Raw genomic sequence first — 16,630 nt, 5'->3', positions numbered from 1 at the left:
ACGATTAAATTTAAAATAAACCATATATGATAAAAATATTTTGGGTTTAGAGTTGATTATTCCAAAACATCAAGAAAGAATTAACTAACTAACCGTCAATTTATTAACCAAAATTCCCCTCTAACTACTATAAGGCTCTAAATATATCTTTTAGGAGAAACATTCACCACATCAATTAATTTAAATTCAGTCAACTAAGAGTGTGAAAAGAGCGATTTACCTGTGCGGCTACACTTCCTGGCTGGCTGCTGCTTCGATCTATGGCTGATGTGGACTACCGGCTGAAGTCGGTGGAGCGGACAACGACACGGGGCAACCTCACACTGCGGACTCTGAGGATGGAGGCACGATCGTTGCGTTTTGATAGTATAATTGAACCAAAACCATTCAAATCTGAATAACACTAGAAATAAAGTTGAAGGTTTGGTGGAATGGAAAATGGCATTGGCACCTACCAATTCTCATCAACATTAAATTCCGAGGCAGTACAGCCAACTCATTAGCATTTATTTCTGAGCAAGCCATCAACGTTCATTTTTAAGGCTATTCCAACAACCAATCTATCACCATTATTACATATTGATATTGACAATTCATGTTAGCTGGACCGCCGATTCGGGCCCGAAACCAAATTCTCCTTCCAGTTTACTAACCGAAATTTTGGTAAAAAATACAGACTAATGGATTCATTGCACTAGAGTTATGCCTAAAATAATAATTTTAGTGGTGTATAAAGTCTACTTAATAAAATTTGAAAAAAATAAATATATTGTAATTTTGCATAAGACTAAAGTAATTAACTATGATTCAAATGTAATTTGGTAGAGCTGAGTCTAACAAATAACTAATTGAAAATTGCAATTAGTTGGTATTTAATGTCTAATCGAATTAAATCATAAGAAATTTTTATTCCGACTATTAAAAATAAAAATATGCATTTAATTATAGTTGTTAATGTTCTTTTCATACTTACATTTTCTTAATGGAGGTTTTCCCCTAATTATTAAGAAGAATAAGAAGAAGAAGAATGGGTGGTGAAGGCCCTCTGCTTATGGACTAAGATAAATCTAAATAATTGAATAGTTGTTGTTAGACATTATTGAATTGGTACGCCAAAATCAGAGTCGGAGATTTGAGCCCCAATTATTATTGTTGATATTGTTATTGTACCACAAGATTAATGAAAAGAAACGTGGGAATATAATATGAGTGTGAATTGGGGGAAGACCATATTCAATATTGGGCTTAATATCGTTGACAGGCCCATAAAGTTGAGCTGCTTTCTAAGGTAGCTCAGGCCCATAAATGGTGTGCATTTTACTCTTAGATAATCGTATTTTAAACTTGCCAACTAGCTAATCCGTTTAACAAGAGTATATATTAGTATGTGTTTTTGTTTTATTCTTAATAGTTCTTCATTTATAATACATGCAATATACTTAAATCGAAAATATTAATTATTTCTTAAATATAAACTTAAAACCAATTAATTACTAGTATTAGTATACAAATTTTTAAAAAATAAATAAGAACGATATTTGACAATTAAATTATAAGTAAATTTTACAATCAAGAATTAAAATGGAACATAGATCTATTTCAATTAAATTATAAGTAAATTTTACAACCAAGAATGATTTTATATTTTAAATTCGAACCATCCAATTTATTTATATGCTATTGTATTAATATTAATAGAAATTAATATATGTACATATATTAATATGAATAGAAAGGTTAATTTTATTTTATTTTTATTTACTTATTTATTGACAAATGGTTGACTAATTATATTACTCCATTAAATGTGTGGTGGTGTGTGATGTTACGTGAGTTAATTTCTTTGAAGTGCGTTTTTTCAAACTGCATGAGTTTGAAGTTTGAGAGAGAGAATATTGAGTTTTGAGTCGCCAATCAGTTTGAGTAGCTCTACTAAATATCCATCTAATAAAAACACCATAAAGGAAAAAAGTATCCATCTATGATTGAAGCAAAAAATACATTTCATAATCCCAAATTCAATCACAAAAAGTAAAACAAACAGGCACAGTCTATTTGCGAAGTTGAAGTTGGGGATTATGTTGGGAAATGGATCTCCAAGCTGAACCTTCCTTGTCCTCTCCGTATGTTTTGACTAGCTCTGATGAACCATAGAAACGGTGGATGATAGTGAAAATATTGGAAGCGCCACCGCCATTGGAATTCGCCGGCGAAATTATATCCAGCTGCGTCTGCTTTTTGCGGCTGGATTTGTAGAGACTCACCAATCAGATTTTAGCCGACTTTTTTTTTTATTTTTTTTTTATAATGTAAATTCTCATAAGAGAAATGGGATTTTATACCAATTTCCAAACATTAAGATAAATGGGTCCTTATTTGTTAGAATAATAATTAAATACTACTACCTCCGTCGTCTCAGATAATTCGTCTCAGTTACTTTTTCGCACTTATTTTGCAAAAATAATAATAAACAGTTAAAGTGGAGAGAAAGTAAAGTAAAAGAGAGAATAATGTAGAGAATAGTCTTATCTACATTATTATTTCTCTTATTTTACTTTCTCTTAACTTTACCTATTTATTATTATTTTTGCAAAACGAATATGAAAAAGGAACTGAGACGAATTATCTGGGACGGAGGGAGTATGTGTATAGAAATCCATTAAATTTTAAGTTAGCTTTACTCAAATTAAGGGCTAATTGAATTGACCTTTTGATTGGATTACAAATTTCTGAGTCTAATTGTAAATATTCGTGTCTCGAAGAGCTAATCAGATTAAAAGTTTTATAATAGAATTAGTACTATATGTATTCTATTTATTCCTAATGTTTCATTTATGATACAGACATATACTAAAATCGAAAATATTAATTAATTAACAAACATAAACATAAAACCAATGAATTACTATTGGTGTACAAATTTAAAAAATAATTTGACAAGAACGATATTTGATGAATCTTGTTGAATAAAAATATATTATGAAAAATAAATTTTCCTCTTTGGGCCGTCGATAAAGCCCAGTTTTCGAACGGATTTGTGTACAGCAGCAACACACTATTCCGGGCCGTTATTTTAATGGAGGCGCTTGGGCTGATTATTGGGCCTTTTATGCGTGATTTTATAGTAAGATATTATGCGAGTTCCAAACCTTTATTTTAATTATATTTATAATGTTAATTCTAATAGCAAGAGATTGATTCCCAAACATTTTAATAAATGGTTCCTAATAATTAAATATACGCATATAAAATAACAATCGGGTTAATCTATTAAATTTTAAGTTAGCTTTACTCAAATTATGGACTAATCGATATCAAATTTGATTGACTTACAAATATTTGACTCAAACCATAAATACAGTCGTATTTCAAACTAGCCAACTAGCTAATCCGGTTAAAAAGAGTATATATTAATATTAATGTGTATTTGTTTTATGCCTAATAGTTCTTCATTTATAATGCATGCATATACTATACTCGAAAATATTAATTATTTCTCAAATTTAAACTTAAAACCAATTAATTACTAGTACTAGTATACAAATTTTAAAACTAAATAAGAACGATATTTGACTGATTCTTGCTTAGTGATTTAATATAGTATAGAAATAATTTATGATTATTAATATATTTGTAGTAATTAAAAATTAAAATAGAACATAGATCTATTTCGACAAAATTTTAAAGTAAATTTTACAATCAAGAATTATATTATAAAACACTATTGATTAAAGAGAATAAGAGATTAAACATTAATTATAAAATTATCAAAGAGATTAAGTGTGTGGTCGTGGTTGATGTGATGCGATCGGTGCCGTATCTCTAACTCAGCTCTTTGCGTTTACTGAAGTTGTTAGTTAATTCCTATATTCAAGCAATCCAGTTTCACTCTGTGTCTCGGAGTTTGAGAAAGAAGATATTGAGTTTTGAGTTGCCAACCAGTTTGAGTAGTTCTAATAGTATATTATTTCTACAATTGAAAAAAGCCAAATGATTATGTCATTAAAAAACAAAACCTAAACCTTGGAGAACACAGAACGATCCCTCAAGGCCGGACCTCATTAAAACCTCTATGGCAAAAAACCCTGAGGAAAAAACACCATAAAGGAAAAAGAGTATCCGTCTAATAAAGCAGAAAATAATTATAACAATCCCAAATTCAATCTCAAAAAAGGTAAACAAACAAAAAAGCATAAGTATTTGTATTAGACCTATTGTTCAAGTTGAAGTTTGGGATTATGTTGGGATATGGATCTCCAAGCTGAACCTTCCTTGTCCTCTCCGTATGTTTTTACCAGCTCTGGTGAAAAAGTGATATCCAACACCTGCAAAGACGAGGAGACCTTATGCAGGAGGCGATGCGGCAGCTTCTTCAAACTCACACACCAAAAGATAGACAATTGTGTGAGACATGGCATGATGGAGATGGCCGCAGATTCTTCTTCTTCCTGTGTTATGTCCTCCCACTCCTCCCATTTGGAGCACCACTTAAATGACAGGTACTTGAGTTTAGGAAATGTAGATTCTATTCCTAAAAACTCCCTTCCAACCATCTTCAATTTCCATACAGACTCTATAGAGAGAATTTCCAAGAAAGGTAGTTTCCCCATAGCCGGATCCACGAAAGATACCTCATTCATAGCCGTCAGACAAATCTGTTTTATAGAGCTGAAGGGTGATGACATACATTGTGGAAGCCTGGAGCCCTCATATCCACTGATTCCAAGGTACTTCAACGTGTAATGGGGCACGAGAGCATCTACTACCTCCATCCACATTGATGATACTGATGACTGCTCTGTTTCATTCATCGCATGCTCGAAAGATATTTCAAGTGTTTCGAGTTCATGAAGGAGTGTCTTTACTTGTGCTGCTCGAGCATTTTCGACCAACTCCTCATACTACTCAAGTGGATTCCCAATGATAGAGATCCACTAAGATGACGGTGTAATTTTTTCAGTAAACCCAACTTGTTGTATTCACTTCCTACATTGAACGAGTCCAGTTCCAGTGGGTAGAGATTACTTAGCTCACCTAATGCTTCAGGTAGGCAGTTGATATCAGTGCCTTCAATCAACAAGTATTGCAGTTCAACCAAACTACAAATGCTCTCTGGTAACTGCCTTAATTCTTCATTCTCACTTAAGTCAAGTTCTCTTAACTCAACCAAATTCCCAATTTCTCGTGGAATCTCTTCTATAGAGCAGCCATGTAAGGAAAGAGTTCGCAATTCAACCAAACTTCCAATGCTTTCTGGTAACTGCGTTAATTCTCCATTCTCACTTAAGTCAAGTCGCCTTAACTGAACCAAATTCCCAATTTCTCGTGGAATATCTGTTAGGCTGCACTGTGATAAGAGAAGAGTTTGCAAGAAATAAAGTCTGCATATGATTTCAAGGACATCCTTTGACATGTTAGTCCAACTTATATCCAACCATCTCAAATGAATTAACGCTTTTATTCCTACTGGAATAGGAATGTTATATCTCTCAATTCTCAACACCCTTACACTTTTCATGCAATTACAAACTTGATTACTCTCCTCCGTATACCAAGATAGACTACGATATTCTTGGACTTGAGAAGCCAATGAACGATCACAAACTTGACAACTTCTCTCATTGTCATCATTCTTCCTAAGATATAGAGCAAAATCATGTACTATATCATGCATTTTACACCATTCTATCTGCTCCCCCGACTCACTTTTCTTAATGTCTTGAAACAAAGAGCGCATTGCTAAATTTCTCAAGTTCTCTCGCCCTTTGAGTTCTACTGCACCATTTCCACTATCCGAGCCAAGATAACCTTGCGCCATCCACTCTTCTATCAGAGTCTCCGCATAAATTTTGTGATCTTTAGGATAGACGGCACAATATGAAAAGCAACGCTTAAGATCCGGAGACAGATCGTTGTAGCTTAAAACCAAATGAGGAAAAAGCTCTAATCTCGCATTCTCCAGTTCCCATATTTCACTCTTCTCTACCTGATTCCACCCATCCAAATCCTTAAAATACAAAAGTGTTCCTAAAACAACGGCAGCAAGAGGCAAACCTTTGCACTTGCTAGCTATTTTCTTGCCAACCTCTTCAAATTTCTTACATTCCTCCTCACTCTTTTGTGCAAGGGATGACGTGTCACGCAATATTGACCAACACTCATCAACACTAAGCTTTTCTGGGCGATAGATATCACTGCTTAAGGTACCCATCAACTCAGCTACTCTTTCATTTCTCGTTGTTACATGAATTTTACTACCTGGTGCACCATGGTCGAGATTGATTTTCAGGGGGGCCCATTTGCTTCTGTCTTCTGTCCAAACATCATCAAGGACGAGAAGAAACTTCTTTCCTGAAACAGATGCTCTTAGTTTTTGAAATACGAAATCTAGTTGGTTGGCACCCTGAGGAATCTCTTCTTTTCCCACACTTAGAACAATATCTTTGGCAACCACAGCCGCATCAAAGGGATCAGAGACACATACCCAAGTTTTTAACCAATCTGTATTGAACTTAGGATCGTTAAAAATAAGCTGAGCAAGTGTCGTCTTTCCAAGTCCCCCTGTCCCAACTATAGACAGAATTTGGGTACCATCACCACCAAGCATCAGTTTGCTCACTATTTCACTCTTCTTCTTCTGTATGTCCGACCCAAAAACATTCTCCTCTTTAATTGAAGATGTGGATTGATTTTGCCGGTGATCTGTTCTACGCTGAGAGCTGGCCTCAAAATTGAAGTCATCTTTATCCTTTAAAAGCTGATCAAGCGTGGATTTCACATTTTGTATTTTCTTGGAAATATCATGACGAATAGAAATTTCATTGTAACATGAAGATGGATATTGGATGAAGTTGCCTAGGGTGTTGAGGGTAGGAATCCCCGGCCAAGACGCAGCAGAAGTTTCTGTGTTATGTGGCGCAGCAGAAGCTTCTGCATTCTGTGGCGCCGAAGAGGTTGTTGAACCTAAGTTGCCTAGGGTGTTGAGTGTAAGTTTCCCAAGCCAAGACACAACAGAAGCTTCTGCTGTTTCTGTGTTATGTGGTGCAGCAGAAGCTTCTGCATTCTGTGGCGTAACAGAAGCTTCTGCTGCTTCTGTGTTATGTGGCGCAGCAGAAGCTTCTGCATTCTGTGGCGTAGCGGAAGCTTCTGTGTGCTGTTTGAGAAGAGAATGGTAGTTCCATTCATCCAAAATGTCGTCCATCTCATAAGCCATTTTTTCGAGCTTCTCCAACCAACGTTTGACCCTTTGATTCTTCAATCCTTGGTATTCTGCATCATCCAACCCCTCTCTGACCTTTAGGAGCATATCGGGAAGATCGAGAAGCTCCTTTTTCACATCTTTCACCAAATTATAGTTATAGGAAATCCCGTCTACTGTGATTGATCCAAGCTTCTCCAACAATGGTGAAATTACGGCTTCCATCATTATCACTAGCTAGCACTATCCTCGCTATCTAGCTAAGTGTTGCCCTCTTTTGAAAAATCAAGATCACTCTTCACCGCATGAGCTGCAAACATTTAGAACATATACTTTTTCACAATGGTCGGAAAGTTATGGTAAGAAAAAATGAAATAATGAATGAATGAATGAATGAAGAGGGACATTGAAGATTTCAAAGTGATAACTCAAGTTGCTCAACAAGAAGAGTGGGATGTTTCAAAGTGGATGATTGAGGAGACTTGGGGAGAAGAAGCTGAATCAACCTCAAGTAAAGAACAAAAGATAGAGCTGCTACAAACTCAAACTGAGGAGAACATTAAAATAATGTCTCCACAGACTTCTAGAAGAGCCAAGAGAGACAAGAAATTGGCTCACTAAATCAAGCAAGGTAAAGATTTACTTGAAATCTGGTGAATTGAGAAATGAAAATGGATTAGATAATACACTCTTAGTCCTGTAAAAATAGGGATTTTGAGATGATACGAATTTTAATATAAATTGGAATAGTTGGAGAGATAAAAAGAAAAAAAGATTGGAGTATCGGAGAATGTGACCTTCTTATAATAGTAGGAAAAAAAGGCATGTGGTGATGTATAGCTAATGGAGTATTGACACTAAGCAGCTAGAAATTGAAGAGTTAGATATACAAAATGAATCAAGAAAAGAATGGATAGAACTAACTAGACAAATTTGGTGTTTTGAAATTTTTTTTGAGAGATCTCATAGCTGATGTGATAATATTGCAATAGCTGAAGAATGAAGATAGGTATAGAAAGGTATCGAGTATGTTGTTGGGAAATAAAGACAGGCAATCACGAATATAAAAGGAGAATGAACACAACGAATTGTTTACCCAGTTCGATACAAAGTGTATCTACGTCCCCCGGCGATGCCAAGCCAGGGATTTCACTATATAATTTCAGGATGGAGATTGGCTGTAAAAGATGCTACGCTGACCATTGTTGTTACTACAAGAGGTTTGACAAGAGCTATCTTATCCTGTTATTATATGTCGATGATATGTTGATCGCAGGAGGTGATCCAAAGGAGATGGATAAGTTGAAAAGGCAATTGTCTGAACGATTCTCTATGAAAAATCTTGGAGAGGCTAATCAAATTTTGGGCATGAGAATCGAGCGTGACAAGGCGGCAGGAAAATTGTATCTTTCGCAAGCTGCTTACATTGGTAAGGTTTTGGAAAGATTCAACATGGATAATTCGAAGACAGTAAGTGTGCCTTTGGGCAGTCACTTCAAGCTGTCGAAGAAGGAGTCGCCAAGTACAAAAAGAAGAACATGCTGAAATGAAGAAAGCTCCTTATGCTTCAACAATTGGCAGTATTATGTATGCAATGGTGTGTACGAGGCCTGATATTGCACAAGCAGTGGGAGTAGTGAGTCGGTTCATGGGTGATCCGGGCAAGCAACATTGGGAAGTGGTTAAATGGATCCTTAGATACTTGAGAGGTACTACAGAAAGAGTGTTATGTTTCAATGGCAAGAATGTCGAGCTGACAGGTTATGTGGATGCAGACTTGGCGTCCAATGATCTAGATGGGAGAAGAAGCACAACCGGGTATGTATTTACTTATGGTGGTACTGCTATTTCATGGACTTCTAACTTGAAGAGAAGGTTAGGCGATGCTAAGCGGATGCAGGGATGAGATCACGAGGATATGGTAGCGTAGGAGTTGTTAGTCTCCAAGTGGGAGATTGTTAATTATGGAGCCTAATCTCCTACCATATTTAGGATTTGTTTCCTAGAAGTATATTTCCTTATAATAGATTTATTCCATAGAAGATATTTTCTTATGGAATATGTTTCCTAGTTGACTAGAATTAGGGCTCTCTATTTTGCTTATAAAATCATCCTGAAATTATATAGTGAAATCCCTGGCTTGGCATCGCCCCCAGACGTAGATACACTTTGTATCGAACTAGGTAAACAATTCGTTGTGTTCATTCTCCTTTTATATTCGTGATTGCCTGTGTTTATTGCCCAACATATGCTAATATTGCATTCGGTGAAGAAGGAAGATTTAGATAAGTAGACTCAAATGAAGCTCACTACTATAAAGCTAAGAGAACAATTGAATAGAAGAAGGAAGTTTGTCTTTGAGGGAGCATTGAAACAATCTCACCACTAGATTCTTGAAGAGTCAAGATTGAGACATTGAATTAGCTCACTTGGTCAAGAAAGTAAAAGCTATATTTGAAATATGGAGAGAGTTCGAGAAAGGAATATCGATTCATTTTCAGTAATACATCATCTTATTTAAAATAACTTAATATAGATCATCCAGATCATCTTATTAGTATGACATTATTAGCTAGAAACCGTTATAACTATCCTGAATTCTCTAGCAAATCTATACATATATAAAAGGCGAGTTTTGACCTTAATTTTAAATTTTATAAGTTTTGGGTATAAATTTAAATATTTGTAAATTTTGGGTGATAATTATAAATATTATAAATGTGACATCCCTAACCCGAAACATGCATCATTTTACATTATCGCATATTATTTTATCACTTGCATATTGGATATATATTAAAAGAGTTTTATAAAGAATAATATTAATTTAATTAAGAAAAAGAAAATGTAGTTAATTGACGAAATATGGTAGAATATAGTATATAGTTTTGATTCTTCGAAGTTTTTAAAAGTAAATACTATAATATATAATGTGTATAATGCATATATAATGCTTAAAATATTAAATAGTTAATTTAAGTATGTGTATAATGCGTGTATGTGCATGGTATTTTTGTGCATGAAAATATATATAGGTACGTATATGTATTTGAACATAGTAATTATTAAATTAGTACATTATTATAAATAGATAAGTACCAATGAGTTTAGTACTAGATAAAATAATTCTAAATAGAATAGTAAAGGGGGAAAATGTATGTATAGCAATAATAAAGAAAAGGATACAGCTACACGTTTACAATTGGGTGCATGCGTGTTGTATGCTCGTATCACCCATGCAATAATATTATTATTTACTATTATCCCATTATTAAAAAGTATATACGATATATATTTTCTCACCATTGTAGCCGACTGGGGAGAATTTATTATAAATGGGTAGGAAAGGAGAAAAAAAAAGAGATTGAAATTTTGTTTGTATGGTCCGGGAGCTATGAATCAGAAATAGGAATAGATGGCTTACTCAAACCATTTATCATAATCAGGTGTGTATAAATCACACTTTTAATTTTACATATTTTATGTGATTGATTGCTATGTGTTAGAGTGGAGTGAATATATGAATTATTGATATGAATTTGATATAGTTATGTTATTTGGAATTATTTTATGAAATGTGACGTGGATATGTGATTTGTGCAATGAGTATGTTTATCTATGGTATTGAAGTTATTGATGTATTATATGGATATGTAATTGGTGCAATGGATATGTTTGATGTATGATATTGGGATTATTCGAATCATGGGATTAAAGAGGATATGTGACTGTCTTGCTCTGGATCTGACATACAATGGCAAAAGACCTACGGGTCATATACAATGATAATAGACCTACAGGTCAATACAAAGAGCAAAGAGGGACCTTCGTGGAAAGGTCAAAATGCAAAGAGGGACCTTCGTGGAAAGGTCAAATCAAAGAGGGGCCTTCGTGGAAAGGTCAAATGATTAAAAAGGAACCTGCAGGTCGTATACAATGGAAATCCCGGGCAGATACCAGGCTTGCTCAGTCACAGAATATTAAAATGATCATAGAGGCATATGCATATGAATATTAAATTGTTTATGATATTTATTATTTCTGGTGATATATTTTGGTGAAAGAATGTGTTTGATATCTGGGATGTGGAATTAAAGGTAAGGTTTATATACACTGAGTTGTGGCTCATATAAACCACTAATATTTTTCAGGAATAAGATATCAGTGAAGTTTTTGATTGACATGGGTCGTAGGAACTCCACATGTTATCAGGGTCGGCGGCTGACGCGTTTTGGCAACCTTCTCCTCCTCATCATTTTTGCATATATATAAATGTCTATTATATAGAGTGGTGAGGGGGTCCCACTATAGCTTAGAATGTTTTGAAACATGTAGTTGTTAAATATTGGTTTTTGAAATTATATAAAATGTGCGTTTCATTTACTTGGCGCGTGGGTTAATTTATTTAAAATTTCTGAAATTATTTATAGTAAGTGCATACGTCATAAGGGTTGGGGTGTGACAATAAAATTTTCCCATCAATTTGTTTTTTTAACTGCTCATTATAACTAAAAAAGGATGTAACCGACTGTTGTGGTGGGGGAAATCAATAAAAATTAAATATACATCTTAATTTTGCATCAAATTCATATAGATTATTAATCATGTAAATTGTAACCGTTCCATGGCCATGGAGTATTGTAACCGCATATTAGTATGGGAAAATATTTAGATTTTTAAACCAATTAAATTATCTTCATTTGTGAATAATTAAATGTATAATCAATATTGATATAAATCATCATTCATTAAAATCGTGAACCATGAGTCAATGTTATATTACTTTTAAGATTTCATATGACAATTTTTTATGTAATTACTATTACTTTCCTAACAATTAATTTATTTATTGCACCATTTAAAGTTAGTGCAGTTAATTAATAATCCAATTTAAATCCATGGCTATAAATATAGTCATTTGTCTATTTGTAACTCGATTATTCACCACCTTCTCCTATTGTACCACCAAATGTTCTCCAAAAAAATTTGTTTCTGTATGGTTTTTGCTATAGGGTTCTTACATATAGAGAATTAGTAGATTCAATTATTTGTTTTTCCTTTTATAGTTACATTTTTTATGCGATTATTATGTTACTAATATTTATTGTCTGTGTTCTTACCAGAGGAAGAAAGTTGACACCATGGAAATGGAATTCAATTTTCTCAATGATCTACGACCTACCATAACCTAACCAGTGAAATTTTGAAATCATGGAAGCATTCACCTTGATGGTTTGATTTGAATTTGGTGAGTATTTTTGTGAAATTTCATAATCATGAACTCTTGCGGATTACGAATTTCACCAATATAAACACAAATTTGTGTTTGCATTCACATACAGATGGGGCAAGCTGGCTTGATGGAGAAGATGATGTTGACGCAGGACGACTAATGACTAAAGTGCTTGAGACGATGAGCGGAGAAGATGGAGGCTTTTGGAGATAGATGGAAGCCGATGGGTGGTGGCTTAGAACCGCGTGAGCATAGGCAATTCTGGAATCCATTTTCTATATTTTTCATTTCTTGGTTGAATTCTGATCAATTGTTTTTTATAAATGGAGTTGATTAATGGTTTATTGTTAATCAATTTCAATTAATGAAATTATTGAATATAAATACTATACTTAATTTTCAATATTATTAAAAATAATCTATAAGAAAATATGAGAAGCTATTTTATTTTTTTGTTTTTTATTGTGATTGTATACAATTTTATTTTTGAGTAAGCCGTGCAACGCACGGGAAAGATACTAGTTCAAATTAAAAAACAACAACATCCAGACCTTTACTATTATAAATAGGCGGTGTGACCATTAATTAAACTTTGTTAGCATATTAATTAATTAATTTAGTATATAAAACTAATTAAAGAACATTTTGAAACAACAAAATAAAATATTAAATGTGGGAGAAAACTTTACTTTTATTTGTATCGGAAAATAAATTTTATATGCGTCACTAACTTCAAATAAAGAAAAAATATTTAGGAAAGTTTCCATATTTTAGATGCATTTAAATCCATATTAATATGATTACCCTTGGTACATCTAGATTTGGGAATTTTTTTTCAGTACTAGATTGAAAGATTAGATTTTTAGCCGAATCATATGTTTCTATTTAGCCATACTTCACAATATATCAATGTTAATTACAAGTACTAAATAAAAACAATAATAAGCAATATTTAAGTAACAACAAACAAGCAGTTGATCAGTAACCAAATTCTTGTACCTATATTGTACTCCCTCCGTCCCACTTAAAATGAAACATTTGGAAATCGGCATGAGATTTTATGCAGTGTTATTTTGTGAATTAAAGAAGAGAGAGTAAAGTAAGAGAGATGAAAAAGTAGAGATAGAGTTATTTCCGTTTTAAGAAACGTTTCATTTTTAATGGGACCAACAAAAAAGGAAAACGTTTCATTTTTAATGAGACGGAGGGAGTATATCTTAACATATTTCAATAAATTCATTTCGAAAATATTTTAGAATAATGGAGACTGAAAAGAGTGGTGAGAGAGCGTGACTTGCCTGTTGGGTGGTGGCTGTTATGTCTGTTTGGCGGCCGATGGGAAGCGATGGGGCGGACGAGCACGTCGGTAGCCTCACGCTTCGGGCTATATACGTATTAATGCTGATTACAAAATAAAAACAATAATAAGCAGTTGAGTAACAAAATTATTGCATCCATATCATAGTAATAAGGTTATACTTCATTTTACTAATAATCTCTAACATATTTCATTACATATATTTCCAATAAATTTTAGAATAATGGAGATTGAAAAGAGTGGTGAGAAATATGAAATGAAGGACTGTTTGTGACTTAATTTGATAGTATATTTTTTATGAAAAATAATTTAAATCGAGAGAGTTATTTAAATTTAAAGCTTTAAGATGATTTTAAGGAGAGAGAAAGTGGTTAGTATTAACTATCGTAATAGAATTGACATTAATACCCTTTAAATTTATTTACTAATTATTTAAATTCAAAATGCTATCCATTTAACATTATTTTAACCACCGGATCTCTTAATCTAATGGCTAAGAATTGATATTATATTGTAATTGTTAATTAGTAATCAATTGATCACCACCCATCTCACCATCTCAACGTGTGAATATAAATGACATAAATAAAAAAATAGATATAAAGAATACACCGAAATAGCTTTATATTTAAATTAATAACTTAATCTTCGTATATATTGTGAAAGAATAACACATAAATACCTTGGTGTCACGAATATAAATAAAAATGGTAAAAATAAAATTCAAATGCAATAAATATAGAAAAATGAAGATTGAAAAGTGAGAGAGACCGTGAATCACCTGCTATGGGCAGTGTGATGGCCGCCGACGACGGGAGGCGATGGGGCTGGAGTTTAGTGTCTGAATGGATGTCCGACTCTGAGGGGTGAGCCAAAGCCAAAGTAAAATAAGCATAAAGAATGAAAATAAAATAGCTTATAATTCAAAATTAATAACTTTATCTTTGTATACATCGTGAAACAAATTGAAGTAGCCCATAAATATCTCTGTGTCACAAATTTAAAATTAAAAAATAGACTGAAAAGAGTGGTGACATATATAGCATGACTTAACTGCACTGTGGCTGTGTGATGGCCGATCGACGGGAGCGATGGGGCGGACGATTCACGGTGCAGGATAGAGAGCTGTATGGATGTGTGATTCTGAGTGATGGATCTGCTTTTTTTAGGTTTGAGTTTTAATAATGTGGAATGAACAAGCTAGGATGACTATGTGCCTTCTTTAAGTCAATTAATACAAAGATTGGTGAGAAGCCAAGAATTATCAAAATGTTTGGGCGATTAAATTTGGAGCTACTTTGAAATTTCTAAGGCATTGTATGGCAACTGTATGACAGCTGACGTGGACAACGACCGCGCGGTGGCCTCACACGCTGGACGATCGTTGCTCTTTGACAATTAAACTGAGCCAATTAATACATTTCTAATCAACCAATTAATGTTTGAGTTGAGAGGAGTGAACAAAGGAACCAACCAATCAACATTCTTATCTTGAGGTAGAGCCCTCAACCAACTAATTAATATTAACATTTTTGATGAAAATGACAATATTTGAAAAGTAGTAGTCATAGATAATAAAAGTAAAATATCTTATTATTAAAATTAAAAACTTAATTTAATATGTATAAGACGGGGAGGGCTTAATATAAGAGGCCCATAAAGTTGGGCTGCTTTTGCTATCTGTAGTATTGATTGGGCTTTTTAAGGTGGCCCAGTTCCGTGATTAGGTAACCACTTAAGAATATAACTGGTTTGATACTACGTGATAAGCTTATCTTAACAGTTTATTAGAGCTAACTTAATATCTGCCTTCCAAGCTGAACCTTCCTTGTCCTCTCCGTATGTTTCTATGAGCTTTGATGAATTAATGATACTCAAGGACTGCAAAGACGAGGAGGCCTTATGCAGGAGGCGATGCGGCAGCTTCTTCAAACTCGAACACTCAATAATATACAACTCAGTGAGGCATGGCATGATGGAGATGGCCGCAGATTCTTCTTCTTCCTCCGTTATGTCCTCCCACTCCTCCCATTTGTAGCAGGAAGAAAATTTCAGTGTCTCGAGTTTAGGAAATGCAACAACAACATCATCACATGAAGATCTATCCAACATACATTAATTGGTAGTTTCCAAGAATTTCAAGAATTTCCAAGAAAGGAAGTTTCCCCATAGCTGGCAATGATGACACCTCACTCAAAGCACACAGATAAATCTCTTTTATATAGTTGATATTAACATTCACCACATCAATTAATTTAAATTCAGTCAACTAAGAGTGTGAAAAGATCGACTTACCTGTACGGCTACACTTCCCGGCTGGCTGATGAAGGCGGTGGTGCGGACAACGACACGCGACAACCTCACAATGCGGACTCTGAGGATGGAGGCATGATCGTTGCGTTTTGATAGTATAATTGAGCCAAAACAATTCTAATCTGAATAACACTAGAAATAAAGTTGAAGGTTTGGTGGAATGGAAAATGGCATTGGCAACAACCAATTCTCATCAACATTAGTTTCTGAGGCAGTACAGCCAACTCATTAGCATTTATTTCTGAGGAAGCCATCAACGTTCATTTCTAAGGCAATTCCAACAACCAATCCATCACCATTATTACATATTGATATTGACAATTCATGTTAGCTGGACCGCCGATTCGGGCCCGAAACCAAATTCTCCTTCCAGTTTACTAACCGAAATTTTGGTAAAAAATACAGACTAATGGATTCATTGCACTAGAGTTATGCCTAAAATAATTATTTTAGTGGTGTATAAAGCCTACTTAATAAAATTTGAAAAAAAAAAAATTTATTGTAATTTTTCATAAGACTAAATTAACTAAAATTCCAACTAGTTGATATTTATTAATGTCTAATCGAA

The 16,630-nt window shown here is 33.9% G+C and overlaps 5 protein-coding genes across 8 annotated transcripts in view; all 5 read right to left on the bottom strand.

Moving 5' to 3' along the window:
- LOC148923912 (disease resistance protein RPP13-like) overlaps positions 1-4,832 on the bottom strand; it is a 17,254-nt gene extending 12,422 nt beyond the window's left edge. The window contains exon 1 of the mRNA XM_089060158.1: positions 4,344-4,832. The gene's annotated coding sequence lies outside the window, so the exon portion shown is untranslated. The remainder of the gene's footprint in view (positions 1-4,343) is intronic.
- Positions 1-8,539, bottom strand: part of LOC148923910 (putative disease resistance RPP13-like protein 1) — a 64,604-nt gene extending 56,065 nt beyond the window's left edge. Inside the window, exon 1 of the mRNA XM_089061643.1 lies at positions 7,485-8,539. The gene's annotated coding sequence lies outside the window, so the exon portion shown is untranslated. The remainder of the gene's footprint in view (positions 1-7,484) is intronic.
- The window catches only part of LOC148923909 (putative disease resistance RPP13-like protein 3), a 20,199-nt gene extending 3,569 nt beyond the window's left edge, over positions 1-16,630 (bottom strand). For 2 of the 4 annotated variants that reach the window (XM_089060162.1, XM_089060163.1), the window contains exon 1: positions 221-483. The gene's annotated coding sequence lies outside the window, so the exon portion shown is untranslated. Of the gene's footprint in view, positions 1-220; positions 484-13,361; positions 13,833-14,530; positions 14,609-14,803; positions 15,942-16,044 lie in introns of those variants that run through there. The other 2 variants (XR_016132407.1, XM_089060164.1) reach the window with 2 other exon arrangements.
- Positions 3,977-7,477, bottom strand: LOC148923911 (putative disease resistance protein RGA1). The gene has a single exon (XM_089060178.1). It carries the CDS (start codon positions 7,424-7,426, stop codon positions 4,862-4,864), a length of 2,565 nt encoding a protein of 854 aa, XP_088916304.1. The 5' UTR covers positions 7,427-7,477; the 3' UTR covers positions 3,977-4,861.
- Positions 4,212-4,811, bottom strand: LOC148923913 (putative disease resistance protein At3g14460). The gene has a single exon (XM_089061641.1). The coding sequence runs from the start codon at positions 4,809-4,811 to the stop codon at positions 4,212-4,214; it is 600 nt and encodes a 199-aa protein (XP_088917767.1).

The sequence above is a fragment of the Salvia hispanica genome, chromosome 6 (assembly GCF_029641045.1).
Source record: "Salvia hispanica isolate PSC_SH4W2 chromosome 6, Shi_PSC_v1, whole genome shotgun sequence".
Taxonomy (NCBI): Eukaryota; Viridiplantae; Streptophyta; class Magnoliopsida; order Lamiales; family Lamiaceae; genus Salvia; species Salvia hispanica.
The sequence above is the reverse complement of the archived record's forward strand: the minus strand, read 5'-3'. Positions and strand labels throughout refer to the sequence as shown.

Excerpts from the sequence above, each read along its gene's own strand:
- LOC148923913 (XM_089061641.1), bottom strand. The coding sequence starts at position 4,811 with ATGAATGAAACAGAGCAGTCATCAGTATCATCAATGTGGATGGAGGTA.
- LOC148923911 (XM_089060178.1), bottom strand. The coding sequence starts at position 7,426 with ATGATGGAAGCCGTAATTTCACCATTGTTGGAGAAGCTTGGATCAATC.